Genomic DNA, 15,245 nt, shown 5'->3' on the forward strand with positions numbered 1-15,245 from the left:
TATCACCTGTCTTTGGAAATAGTTCCTTTGTTTTAAACATTAGATGCCAAACTCTTCATATCACACCTTGTTTCAGGTGTGTCACACAGCGTTGCAAATGCTCATCAATACTCCATATGTTCATTTTTCAAGGACAACAGTTGAACTGGAAGTGAACTGAGCCACAGATGGGCTGTTTCTAAATATCCAAGGTGGAAGTTTTACTTTTCATCTGAAGACCTCACGCAGCAGGTCAGCGTTTGCTGTCAGCAGCAACTCTCCCCAGAGCTGGCAGAGATCCAGAGGCCTTTCTTGAGTTCACTTCAGTCCAGGGTGAACCTGTGGGCAGCTCGTGGGAACACAGGACGGCCTGCTACTTCTTCTGTCTAACAAGTATTTGATCTAAGACAATGTACTTACCAAGCCATTAGAAAAATGTGTGAAACACTCAGTGAGCTAAGATCATACCCACAAATGAAAGCCACCTTCTTCTCACACAGACGTTTTGCCTTCTATGTTTCTCTTCCTTTCCATCTTTGTGTCATCTCTTACCTCTCTCTCTCTCATTCTCTCCTCTATGAATTCATATCTTTAAATGCACAATAAATTCACCCTGAAGCATTATGTGTGTGTACATTTGGCTAGGAACCTCCATCATATAATCTCACATTAAATAAAAAGCAGGAATTTGTCAGCCACATGTCAAAGCAATACATTGTTGTCACCTTTCTCTGTCCCTGATTTTTCTTTTTGTCATACATTTGCATGTAAATTTCTATTCTTCTCAAACTTAATCTGAATGCACTCACACAAAGTGCATACTACACTTACTGACTGCCAACACGCAACACCATGGAGAGAAACTGGTTGCCATGGCAATGAATTTCCCAACTGAATACCCTTTATATTTATTCATATATATATAGTAGCCTATAGGTAGCCACTGGGAAAAGAGCAGTTTTGACCTATAGTAGAAACTGAGAAACATTTAAGAAAAAAACAGGGATTTCATGACAACTACAAATGAATACAAATGAACACATTGTGCATATACAATACCTCACAATTGTGATCTACTGACAGAAAGGATATTTGGTCTGCTATGTTCTCAGATCTCAGATCCAGTTCACTTGTGCCAAGAAAATCAAGAACAGTCAACAGTAGCAATGATATCTCTAAATATTTCTTTTAAGACAAGATATAACTTCATTTATTCAGGGAGAAATAGTCTAGCAACAGGTGCTGTACAAAGTAGGACAGAGTTTGAATATAAAGAGTGTGAATAAAAAAATAGCAATAAACAGATAACCACAAAATTCTAAATATAGCCTACACAATGCCATAATTGGTTACTGGTATGGTTCATAAATTGTTTCTTGATGAGTTGTAGATGTGTATGTACATTATCAAATCTCAAAATGTTCAATGATGTCTTGTTCACGATATTAGTCAGAAAGTTGTGAAGATTGTAATAATCTCTTTGAATTTGCCTTTATAATTAAAGTTATGAAGTAGGTGCTGATATTATTACAATACTTGGTGATTCAATTTGACTCAATGCTGCACTCAGTTGTTCTGTTCTTTAGTTTTTTAAGTATTATTTTCAGTATCTTTTTTGAGTATGTTTTAGTATCCTTTCATCTGCAGTTCCCCTGTGAATGTTGAACTTTCTAAAATAGGCTACATAATCCTCACGAAATGTTTTGAACTTGTGTGACATTAAAGGAATATCGGCAGTTTTGGAAACGTCTTATTTCCATCCCATCTCAAGGGAAATATGCTTTCTGGGCCACTTTTTGCTGCACATTTCCGACGGTAAGTGAAGGCATCGTAAAAGCTTCAGCACGCTCTCCCCACCTCCTCTCCTCTCCTCTCTCTCTTCCTCATCACACAGCACAGGTCCGTACGGGCACAGTGGGAGAGAGAGACAAACGGACAGTGTGTGAAAGAGGGAGGGAGGCAGAAAGAGGCGTGAGAGAGGAGGAAGCACGCAAAGCTGTCAAACGCAACTCAAGAGGACCGGAGGGACAGATGGATGCCGCTGGTCACTAACAGCGGAATTGTTTTGAATATATATAGCTATCTATACTTGTATTGCAGAGGCACACAGTTCGCACTTAACAGTTCACAGGCACTTGAATCGGACCCTGGACTTTTGGACACCCGTGCGCTCGGCTGCGTGGAGGTGACAGGCTGGATGCCATGGACCCGCTGCTGCCCGCAGAGACGGAGGTGATGGAGCGAGAGGCGGACAAGGACGCGAGGAGGAAGATCCAGTTCTCCGTGCCTTCCTCCGTGCCCACCCAGCTGGACCCGCGACAGGTGGAGATGGTGAGGGAGTGCCTACATGGATGGTGACAGTAGTGGTGTGTGTGTGTGTGTGTGTGTGTGTGTGTGTGTGTGTGTGTGTGTGTGTGTGTGTGTGGAAGAATGAGGTCAAACTTGGGTCACATTGGATCACCAGTGCTGCTTTGTGTCCTTTTTTATGCATCCTAAAAACTGATATCTAATCTCACAAAGACCACTTTTAGACTGTGAGAATAACATTGTCAGCTTTATTTTATGAACGTTTTCAGTAGATATATGGAGTGGAAGTACAATGGTTTGACTTGTAAAATGAGTAAAAGTGAAGATAAAAATCTGAAACACTAACTTTCATCCTGATGTTTAAGTACACAAAAGTGAGTGTTGCCCTCTTCTGTGGCATCTGAAGCATCCGGTCTTACCATTGAGGTTGACAGACAGTTACATAACCAGTCTAGCACGACTTTACAGAACTATGTTTTGACGTTGGATATTTCTCTGTGGGCAGCAGGGTATGGGCAGCACTGGGATTAAGCTGAGCTGTGCAGCCTCAGTTTTCTGGAGCCCTTAAAAGTGATGAGGCATCTCTGCCCTTCAAAAGGAGTGCAGGAGGAGGAGGAGGAGGAGGAGGAGGAGGAGGAGGAGGAGAAGGAAGTGAGAGATAAAGCACTGTTGTAGTAATATTAAAAAATGAGATTATGTGCTTGAGTAATAATACCCTTACCACATCTGTGAAACAAAAAAAGAAAGGTCACATTGTTAGTCATACGTTACAAGGAGGTGGGTGAGTGTGTTATGTAAAATAAATAAAGCATAACTCGGTTATCTGTAGCTTATGCTGAATTGTCCCAAAGCAAATGCAGGTGAAACATGCTGACCTGGTAGTATAGACATTGTGTTACTGAAATAGTGCAGTGTGAACAGGAATAATGTTGGCCTGTGCAATATGGATGCAGACCAGCATTTAGTCTGGCAATGACAGCCCATAAAGGTCATCAAGGTAACACTGAGTAACATTTGGATAACAGCCAGATGTAGGTTTATCCATTACTTCCGCTTTTGAGACAAAAAAACATCTTAATGACCGGCTGCTCCCTGAGCAGGTGCAATATCCGTAATCCTCTTCCCAGTAAAAGATTTTGAGATTTCATGGGGCTTCTGCTTGGACAGCTTTTTCAGTCTGGAATGTAAACTAATAAATCAATAATATTCAGGCACTCAAATATTTCTCACACATCTGTTGTTTACAGCCCAACTTGCAGTCTCAAAGGGTTTGCGCTACTTTACTTTCTTTAAGCCTTCATTTGCGTTTTTGAACCAATCCCATGTTGATTTCATGTCAAATCTCAGCATATTAAAACTGAAACACTTCTGAACACTATGTGGGTTAAACCCACTTTTCGTGCTCTGTTAAGTTAAATACTTCCTTATGCAAATTTGTTACAACTATCCAGGAAAGGTTCACATTACTAGTGCAGCTCATTATTTCCATATAGTATTCAGTTCTCTCCTTTCCAACATACATTTCAACCTGTAATAGCTCATTGAAAGCACCAGCTGAGTCAGTTTTTTCCCTATAAGATGCTCTGGCATTTTGCCAGATCAGGATCCAGTAAGATTACTGCAAATCTTCTTCCATAGATCTAAGGGGAATCAAAGCAGCAGCATTTCCTGGTAAAGCATGCAAAAGGCTACAAAGGTTCTTAGGTCATAATATGTTTTAGGATTTGTCTTCTTATAGCCACTGAAGCAACCCTTGTGTTGCAATGAACGGAAAATACTTATAGGATCACCTGTTGCTGAAAATCATAGTGGAGGAAATACAGCTGGACAGTTTGAGGAATTTCTTCATGCTTAACATACCAGCAATCCAACTGAGGGGTCATTCAGCTGCAGAATAAGTTTTATAATTGTTAATTTAGGCAGCCTGAGCATGAGAATCCCCCCCCCAAAAACAGCCCTTTTCTGCCACGCTGGTGATTAGTAAAACTGCCTACTGGTCATGTCATGTGGGATAATACTCAACTGTACTTGAGACATGTCTGAATGCTGCAAACCACAACCCTCCTTCCTGGATAATTGACCCCAGCATGTTGCTTCTGGGAAACAACTCTTATTCAGAGGACTTTAACGGTAGCTGGCCAGGAGCATTTCTTTTTCCCCAAACCACACTGGAGATTTAACTTTCACAAATGCACTTGTCACTTGACACCTGCCCTGTAATCTGCCACTGCCCTGCTTAGATTCTGAGGATTTGGTTAATGAATTATTTACCAAAGCATGACTGCTCAAGAGTCTGGAAAGTTGTTGCTCATCAAGGTCATAGTCACATCAACAGCCCTGGGAGGATTGGTCAAGGGTATCTCATCCCTTTGTTGCTCTCATTAAAGGCTGACCATGCTGCCCCTTCCCCACTGATAGTGACTAAAACCTGTGTGAGTTTAAGTGGGACCAGCCCACACAAAGAGGGGGTATATGTGAGTTCTTATGTACAACATTTCCAAAACACAGCAATAACATTAGCATTTAAATGGAAAACATGGAAAAGGAGACAGGTAGAGATACGAAGAAAGAGTAGGAGGGAATGAATAAAACAAAGTGCTGGGTTGATAAGGACAAGAGGGAGGAAAAAAGAGAAAGAAGACTGACAGAAGGCATGTAAGAAAGGAAAAGAGAGAAAAAATATCATCAGCCAAGGAGATGACTGATTAAAACCAAAGAGATTAGCTGTGGATGACCGAGGCCTGAATCAAGGGCAAGGACAGCTAATGCGAAGAACAAATTTTTACCGCAGGACAGCCAAGAGCTCTGAACTTCTGAGTCTTATTCAACAAACTCAGCATAGTCCCTTCTGCTCCTGTTAACACATTATTCCTATACACAGAAGGTGATATCAGAATATATGTCTGGGTAGCAAGTAGCAGGGGAAAAAAACACATTTACTTGCCATTTAGGGAGACAGGAACTCTAGTTAAATGTAGAGGGTTTGCAATGGGAAGTTTTCAGTTTCAAGTGCATATGTGTGCAGTATGTGTGTGTGTATGTGTGTGTGTGTGTGTGTGTGTGTGTGTGTGTGTGTGTGTGTGTGTGGACCTCCCATCCCATCAATGACTGTTGAGACAATTGCTGCAACAAGATTGTATTTACAGTCAAGCTGCCTGGTTTATAAGGGTTAGAATTCTGATGTGATGTTCTTTAATCAACTCTCATCTTATTTTAGAAATTCTTCAGTGGAAAACAAAAGGTCAAACGGCAGTAGCGGGTTCCATTTATCTTTTCTTGAACATCAAATCAAGCTCTACACAGGATTATTCACAGAATAAATTGAAAGCATTGTATGAACAAAAGCTAGGGATTTATGCTTTCACTGCATGGTCTTAATTGTTAAGTGGATAGGTTATTTCTGTATAAACGGCTCTTTGGGACATTGTGCCCACCCAGTGCTGCCATTGTGCATTATAAACATCCAGATTAATGCATTGAAACTGAATGTTAGGTAACCATGAAGGTCACACCTACCAAAAATGAGGTGGGGGATTAAAGATTTACTATGTGATCACTATACTGAAGTCCTGTGCTGCTTTAAGTCCTGCACATGCAAAGAATCAGAACAGAAAATGTACACACACACATCAGACATGCACAGTTGGTGTAGAGTGTTTGGTCCAGCTGTCCTCACTTTCACTGGTCACGGCATGGTGTTATGTGAGTGGTCGCACCAAAATGAATGACGTACTTTGCTGTTTTTTGATACAGCTAACTTCACATCAAGTTTTATTAACCAGATATTTTTTGTTATAGAACCTGTAACAACAAAGTGTTGGTGTATAAAACCTTGAGCAATAGTTCAGTAAATTCACATACATACATTTGCTATTTTGGCATGTAACAAAGTAATGCATTAGGTCTGTTTTTAAAATTCAGTGTTTTTAAGCTGTATGAATAGGTGTTTTTCGTGGGTTTCATTGTGATTACATTGGTTTTCAAAACACACCACACTGTCAATTGGGTGCTTGAAGACAGTTGGATGTTTATGGCCACTGAAACAGCCAGTTTTGAGTAAAGGACAGTTGTCATTGAGAAACTTGAAAAAAATGTTTCTGTAAACTTCAGATTGCAGTCTAAGTTTGTTTAATGAAATAAAAGTTTGTAGTTCCCTCATGCTACACACATAGAGAAAGATAATCAAATTCATAGAATAACACAAAAAGTAAAACAACAATATTTGCTGTTATTTATATATATACACCTATACAACCAGGAAATAATTTTGAAGTGCATCGTTTGAATTTGCATCTGGGGAAATGTCAACAGCAGCAGCAAGATAGTGATGATAATATGGTTTCACTAAAAATAAACTGTCCATCCACTTTGACTGTGTTTGAGAACCAGGAATCAAATTATGTCTTAAAGGGATGTCTCATTCAATGTTTGTGTGCTGTCATCCGAACGAAAACTAAATTATTGAAACATTATTGGGTCAGTGAAAATATGTCTAGCAAATCAGGATGACGGCTTCAATAAATGTTTAAAAATTAATGAAAACAATTCAGCATTGTACTGAAAGAGCAGTTGGCAACCCTAACCCTACAATGATAAAGCAAAAATCTAAATAAACTCCCAATAGAAGCCAAATTCTACAATCCAGTAGGTTACATACAGCTCACATACGCTTAAAATTTCCCTTACAAAACCGGGGAAATTAATCTACTACCAAATATCTGCATGTGCTGAGGAATGTCAAACAAATCAAATCGGTCTTGCATTGCAGGTCCACTGAGCTACCACAGGTATTTACAGACAATTCAAAGATGCACAACAAGGATCGGATGAAAATACTATGTTCCCTCTAGGTGCTTGACCGTCTGGCAACCATGTTAACAAAACACTCAGAAAAGGTCAGCGTCTGAAAAGGCTCTCAGACAGGTGCTTAACCTGTGGTTTGGTCCTTTGACTGCACATGCTTTTTGGCTGAGAGATGTGTATATGTCAATTTGTGTGGAAAGCGCTCTTGTTTGTTAGATTACCACATTCAGATTTTCATGTTGAGACATTTTTGACCTCTAATTGAATGCCTTGTAATTCATATTTAAATTTGCTCCCCCACAACGGCAGCATATTTAATTCTTGTGTCTGAATGATGAATATTTATGAATCCAGCACACAGAGTGAAGCAGCAGCAGTAAGAGTTACTCCAGAGTGAAAGCTGCCCACACATTTCATGCCTACACTCTCAGCTGTGATTGGCTTGGCAGCCACTGGTATTTCACAACTTGTATCTCCAAACAATCTTATTACCAAACACGTTACAAAACAGAGAGAGTGATGAATCTATTGTATATTTCATGACACGTTTTGTTATTGTTATCCACAAGAAGGTGTTTTATTATTGTTTATTATTTTACTATGAATAATCAAAGGTTAGTGTAGCTTGGACTTAAATCATGAATAGAATAGGTGAAAATAAAATTTTCAGGGGAGAAACGCATTGGAAACAAAATGTTCTAGTGTCAGTACTTAGAATACTGATTGGCCCCTTGTAGGAAACTTCAACGCTCTAGTTGGTTGAGGTGGACTAAATTTTTAACTACTTTTAACACGTTTGGGTAGTTTAATCAGTAGGAATGCATTATATTCTATAAAATAATCATATATCTTTTAGGACTATAGCTGTGAAATGTTGTGTAGTAAAAAAGTAATATTTCCTTCTGAAATGTAGTGGAGTAGAAGTAGAAACATAAAATGAAAATACTCAAAGTACCTCAAAATGTGTTCAGGTGCAATTTAAACTTTAACTATTCAGATTGAATTACTAAATTTTGAATCATCTAATTTTTTATTACATATTATTTTAAAGTTGTGTTACATAAGATATTTTAAGGTTATATTTCAGAACATTTCATGTCAGTTGCATAACTGTTGGTTTCTATGACTCACTCTGCTTCACACAGAGATGAAGAATCAACAGAAATGCAGATGTAGAATATTTGCTTTAAAGTCCACAGTTTGTGACCTGAGACGAGACAGCAGGTTGTAAGTATACTAGTATAATACATCTGTAGAAAACATAACTGCAATAACAGCCAGAGCTATGATACATTTTTAACTGCTTTATGCTAATTTCACTGAAATCATAACTGAAAGATTGCAACATTTACTGGACAGAAAAACAGTCTTCGATAATGAAGTGATGTTTGAAAGGCATGAAACCTAAGAAACCGAACACCAAGATTTAAACAAACCACCACCCAGCACCAATCAAAGAATGTAAGAGGGCTATTATTTGGTACTATGTTCAAGAGTGTTAAGTCGAAGTTGTCATGCATCTGATGGTAAACTGCTAAAATTACACATCGGACAAAGGAATTGAAAAGCCTACATGATTACAACCAAGTGATGGGAACACGCAGTAAAATAGTAAGCAAATTTAAGTAATCCAGTCGCCATCTATAACAAGATGTAATCCTCATTCAGGACAACAATCTTTTCAATGTTGTTATGTAACAATATGCATTGTCTCGTTGCGAAAAAAGAAAAACCTCTGCAGACATAACAGCTGCATGGCTGAATAAATGTCACGGCTGGTGCAAGCAAGATAACAAGTATACAGAGGAAGGACCCAAATGCAGACAACTGAAGCAGAGTTTGATGCAGTTCAATGATTTGATTTGTACCAAAATGGAGGTACAATGGCTTACAGGATGTTGACATGGGTCTAAACCAGAAGAGCAGTACAATGCGGGCTAACAAATCCAAGGGGACAGGCAGAAAATTCAAGTCCAAAAATAACAGGTCTTAGGTAAAACACATGAAACACAATACAGATACAAAAGCTGCAAAGCAAAGACATGAATGTGATGCACAAGGTAACACAACAACAGCTGATGATGGTATGATGATGATGATGATGGAGTGGGCCAGGTAACTGTAGGACTCATGAGAAATGGGAACAGGTGTGTAGATGATGAAATGGATATCAGTGACACCTTGTTCTTATGGATGGGGCTGTTTGTATAATGTTTTGCATAGCACACACATATGCAAATATACACAAATTCACACACACTGCACGGTTTCATACAAGCTAAGACTCTCTTTTTCTCTCTTTGCTAAGATTCGACGTCGAAGGCCGACACCAGCCACACTCTTCAGATTGACAGACCCACCGTCACCAGAGGAAGACATTGGCCCTCACCAGGTAGATCAGCTGGTGTGCACTATTTGGGACTTAAAAATCACAAAATAATGCAATGACAGGTTTGCATGTTCTGAGTAAGGCGTGTGAGTTTTTATTCTCATTTTGCTATCAAGCTCTATATGTATACAAAGTGTAGCTTGTTCTCTAGGCGAAGGGGATTCTGGAAAATGTTGCAAATTTGCATTAGAGCTGTATATTCTGTGGGATGCAAGTGCGTGGGTGCACACCAAAATAATACATTCCTGTCGGAGCCAATTCTGTATGTATCATGGATGACAAAGCAAGAGGATTGAGGGCCTAAATGCGGACAAACACACAAACAAGTCAAGGAGGTAGTGGATGGAAGTGTGCTAAAAGAAATGGTCAGGAACAGGCTTACAACTGGCAATGAGATGACAGTCCAAACTGTCAAACAAATCCAAGATGGCACGACTGGTGAGAAGTCAGGAACAGGCAACAAGAAAGAACAGATACAGATGACAAAATTACAAACTGGGCTGGTGAGCTTGTTTTACACACTAATGGACTGAGATAATGAGAGGCAGGTGTGTTCACAGGTGGGGATGTTTTAGAAATGTGAACAGGTGAGCAGGTGGATGTGGGAGTGGGGTGAACAGGATTGGTGGGAGAGTCTGAGGGCATCTGGTGGATAGGTGGAGAATGGCAGGTCTAGAAAATGTATGGGCCTGGGAAAATGAGAAGGGCCTAGAGACCAGGACATAGAGACAGACAGACAAACTTAGCCCTCTATTATGACAGTATCTCAATACCAGCAATGGAGTTTCCCATGTAAGTAATGTATTCATTGACTCCAAAACCTAATTTTGACTCTTTCCTTTAAATACGACTGACTGTAATTGTTTCTCTCTAGAATCTCTCTTGTATTAGACTTTTTCATCTTTAATGAATGTCTGCTGCTTTTCTTCTATAATGCTAGGAGTTAAAAAATAACTAAATAATAGCAATATGCTATATTTTGTGATTTAACACTTTGGGTACAGAATCCACAGATATAACATTAAAACATACAAACATGTTAAAACATGTTGTTACTGTATGTTATATACAATGATTTGGATGTTTGACTTCTGCAGTGGGTTCTGGGAGAAAACAGAGCCTTGAAAGCCAAACTGGTTCATGCATCGACCTACCAGCCACCCTCACTTAAAGGTAAATGCAACTGTCTTGAATGAGTTTGTGTGTGTTTCACATATATGTTTTTATTTACATAACAAATGACACAGAAAGAAAGAATTTGTGAGACTTAATTCTGCAGTGGCAACTGCCATGTGGTCTATATCTGTTTGGAATACGTGCATATCCAAAAAACACAGTGAGAGGTGTGTGTCTGTGTGTCTGTCTGTGTGTGTATGTGTGTATGTGTGTGTGTGTGTTATGTGAGATTAGGAGCAGAGACAGCTGTGAGTCTGTTCTGGATCATCCTGGATTATAGGATGGGCTCACAGCTGCAACCTGGTCTCACACACATACACCCAGAGTCACAAACATATAAACACAAAACATTTCTATTTGATATAAATATACATATAGTATATTATTATTCATCTACTGTGTTGTGGCAGTTGTGAATTTGACATAATCATAACTGTTGCTGCTTAAAATGTCTACACTGTTTTACTGAAAATGTATTGTGTTATAAATTGCCTTTAACATCATCATGACAACAGGCCTATATTTTTGTTTTACATAAACACAATCCATTCCAGATCAGTGAAATGAAATACTGCAATACCAGAAATACCTAAAAATGCGACCTTATAATCCTCCAGATTCCTGACATCTATCTATTTATGATGCATTTTTCACTGGGGCATCTTATTTTGTTTAACCAGATCTTAATAATCAGTAGTAAAACACTGTTGGTCTGTCTGGCAAGGAGAGTTTCTCACCTCAAGTGTGGCCCAAATTAAAAAGGACCAGTAAGAAAAGAATCTATCCATATGGCTTTGCCTTATTGCACAAAGGAAGGGTTGGATTATTTTCACTGAAAGGAATTATTATTACTGCACATTAGTGTCTGGCGATTTACCAGATGACCGGATATACCGGTTTAAATCTTCCGTATGACATGAATTTGTTATATACCACTGCTCATATACTGCTGTTACTCATTTGTTTCTTGTGCAATAGAACATTTGAGAAATATCTCATTAAATACTTTTAAAAAAATGTTTTTTTAATGTAAAAATGAACAATAAAAATTGTTTACATTCAGATTCCTTCATATATTGTATCATTTCGTGGGGCCAAGCAATCCCTGTAGTACTCAAAGATTTCAGCATTTACAGAATGACATTTAATTGTTTTTATATACTATGTACGCCTGACAGTAGAATAAACCACTATAAACTTACATAAAGTCTTCATATAAAAAAATACCATGATATACAGTGAAATTGCCAGGACCTCCACCAAGGACTTTTTGGCCATACCTCCCAGCACTACTGCACATAATTCATATTCATGGTAATTAAGCTCGTCATTTGTTTGTTCTTTTGCCTTTCAACAGACTGCCATAACACCCCCAGAACATTTTGTTTTTGCTGACCTTGTTTTAACTTCTCACCTTGCAGCAGAGACGTATAAGTTTACTCCTCGACCCCATAACATCCCTGTTGGTAGGGTGTTACAGGTGCAAACAGCCTCATTGTGCATTAGAAAACTACTCAGATAAAACAACCAAAGAGCTAATAGAACAATGGCCAAGCATCAGGGTGAAGAAAACACTGAATTTGTCCAAAAAGACAATGTATGATTGTAAAAAGAAAAGTTTATATATACCCTAAAGAGGACTGTATAAAAATGTCCTTAAAATATTCAGTATTTGGAGGAAATAATCTGCTCAAAATTCACCCAAATCACTCATTTTACACAAACTTCCTGCAGTTATTATGATCACTATTTGGGTTAATTGACAGTTTATCAGTTATTCTGTACTGTTATTGTTATCCCTTGAATATAATATAATAATAACATCCATTAAATATATCAGTCAGGGCTTGTCAGTTTACCCAGTGATAAAAAACAGGTTGCTTAAGGAAGAAAGTTGGTGGTCTTTATTAGTCTGAAAGGGTGTTGCTGGGTGTGGTCAAAGTTAAAACAACTGCCAACCAGAGAGGCAGTGAAACATCACCCAGGTGATAGGTAACTCTTTAAAGCTAACATAAGATAACATAAGACAGACTTTATTGATCCCACACTGAAGAAATTAATTCGCTACAGCAGCTCCATATACAACACAACCGATAAGAAAATACACATTAAATAAAAATTAAACAGAAAAATACAAGATATAATGAAAATAGGGGGGGAAATAGAATATGAGAGATTATATAACGCTTTTTTATACAGATGTGATTGATATTGAACATTGTACAGGTCACAGCAGGAGGTAGTGGCATGGTATAAAAATAAACAATTGCGACTACTGCTACTATGAATATACAGTGCATGTCTAATACTAATAAAGTGCATGTAGGAAGTTATATAAATATATGTATGTGAAACTGCACTGGACTAATGGACAAACAAACCAAATACCGCACATGCATGTGTATCCAATCATTCTTACAGAAATGTAGAGAAAGTTTCAGCTCATTGTTGTCTAGCAACTGCTCTGATAGTGTTTCTTTCGGCCATAGCAGGTAGCTGTTTCTACCAAAAAATATCCACGTTATTATTATGTAACGTTACCAGCTTCGCACCAAAAGGTGAGCAACTAGTTGGCGGATATAGTGGAACATTTAGCACCTGAAGATTCAGATATTTTTCTAAGGGGTTGATAGAGACCAAAAACTGAGCTAAAACAGAGTGAATATTGGACTCATATTTATCAGGTGACGAGAAGCATGACTCTAAATGAATGATAATGATGCTCCGTAACTAACTGGGTGTGTAAAAAAGCAATGTTTGTTAACAGGTTTGCCATATCAACTTCAAAGGTGTTGATATGTCAATGTTGTGTTAACGACTTGTTTCCATTAAATATGTAATAAATAGCAAGAAAGTAAATCAAAACATACATAATCTCTTCCATCCCCATATTTATCGTAACCCATCCATCATATGGCCATTTAAGGGTTAACTGATCATCTCTATGTCCTTATTTTTATTTTCAGCTGTCCAGAGGATGGCCCAGGCCCACCTGTCCTCCCTAGATATGTCTTCTGTGGACAAAGAGGAACCCTCTTCTGGGGAGGAAGAGGAAGAACGTGAGAAGGAGATCCAGCAGACAGCATCAGACACAAGTGGGTCAGAAAGATCTTTCACATTAAGCCATTTATCTATCTTATGCTGGCATTTGTACCACACATAGACACTGCTTAAAAAAAACCTTTCTTGTCAGATCTAAGAGAAGAAAGCAAACCAGTCAGGGATCAGTGTGCTCCACCGGCCAGTTTTACAGGAAGTGCTGATCTCAGCAGTCACCACGGAGATGAAGAGGAGGCCAAAGAAAGAGATGAAGGAAAAGGAGAATGACAAAAGAAGAGGACTCAGATGGAGAGTGTTAGTGAGGAACAGACTTGCATAGTGCACATATGGGCCATACGTGTGTGTGCACGGGTGTACGTATGAGTGTGTGTTATTTGGGTCTGTGAGTGTGTGCATGCATGTGACAGAAGAGTTTAATGTGGAAAAAAAGGGGGAGAGGAAAACAGACGGGCCTTGAGGAAGGTCAGAATATTAATGAGCAGGTATAAGGAAAAGTTTAACCTGAGACTTGTGAAGGAAGTCACGTCTTGGTCGGCCAAGGAAGCCAAGGCTAAATCCCAATCAGCCAAGGACACTGTACAAGAAATATGTTGCTGTTTAGGTTCAACAGGATTCGACTTTCTCTTTGGGTAGTTTTTCCCAGAAAACTATATCCATGTGTGAAGAATCTGATTTTGGCTTGCCTATGTCACTGAGTGATACTGGTGCTGAAACACACAGCTCAAGATAAGACTTCCATGTGTTACAAGAGGTAACAAACTTACATTTACAGTTCACATATACACAATCTTATGCATATTTTACATGTAAGATTCAATTTTATCTGTAGTCTGCAGTGATGTTTGAGGGCCCTGATGAGGTTGTTATTTTATAGCATGTCTCATAGAATTTGGCCAGAGGTTGTGGATTATTATAGTATATAATACACTATATTACATGATATACCTGATGAATATACAGTACACAGTAAACAGGTGGAGAGCCAATCCCTGTTGGAATTTAACCCAAAAAACGACGCTTTCAGTTTGCTTTCTTCAGCCTTGTAGACATACGCATGCAAGGTCAAGGAAATCAAAGTAGGATGGATTACCAACAGTTTGAGCGCAGTCACAGCCATAGCAGGTCAGATTACATCATATCAGACTAATCCAACTAATCATGATAATGCAGGACAGTTTTTCTGGTTTAATATTATGAACAGGCTTTTTGTAACAGGGCGATTAGCAAACATGATCTGTTTTGGGATGGCAGAGATAAAAGATGGCAACTGAAAGAAGACCTATTTTTTCTAAAACAATATATATACAACAAGTGTGAACCTTGTATATAAATTATGTTTTGTGTTGGTTGCTAATAAAACAATCATAATGGACCGTTGGCGTTTGTGTGATTGTGTCTGTAGAATTAATCTGTAGGAATGTACAATGCTCCAACCATTTTGGACAGGAAAATAAAAGGCTTTATTTGCCATTTCAGTTAACACTTGGAGTCAACATGTAATTTGAACATGTGACAAAGTGTATCAGAATCA

General features: G+C 38.6%; 1 protein-coding gene across 1 annotated transcript; it reads left to right on the forward strand.

Annotated features, from left to right (window-relative positions):
• The first annotated feature begins 1,817 nt into the window (after positions 1-1,817).
• LOC127373178 (protein phosphatase 1 regulatory subunit 1B) lies at positions 1,818-15,086 on the forward strand. The gene is made up of 5 exons (XM_051417376.1): positions 1,818-2,310; positions 9,398-9,481; positions 10,576-10,651; positions 13,621-13,749; positions 13,848-15,086. The coding sequence occupies exons 1-5, from the start codon at positions 2,182-2,184 to the stop codon at positions 13,979-13,981; spliced, it is 552 nt and encodes a 183-aa protein (XP_051273336.1). The 5' UTR covers positions 1,818-2,181; the 3' UTR covers positions 13,982-15,086.
• Positions 15,087-15,245: the final 159 nt, after the last annotated feature.

The sequence above is a fragment of the Dicentrarchus labrax genome, unplaced genomic scaffold, assembly GCF_905237075.1.
Source record: "Dicentrarchus labrax unplaced genomic scaffold, dlabrax2021, whole genome shotgun sequence".
Classification (NCBI taxonomy): domain Eukaryota; kingdom Metazoa; phylum Chordata; class Actinopteri; family Moronidae; genus Dicentrarchus; species Dicentrarchus labrax.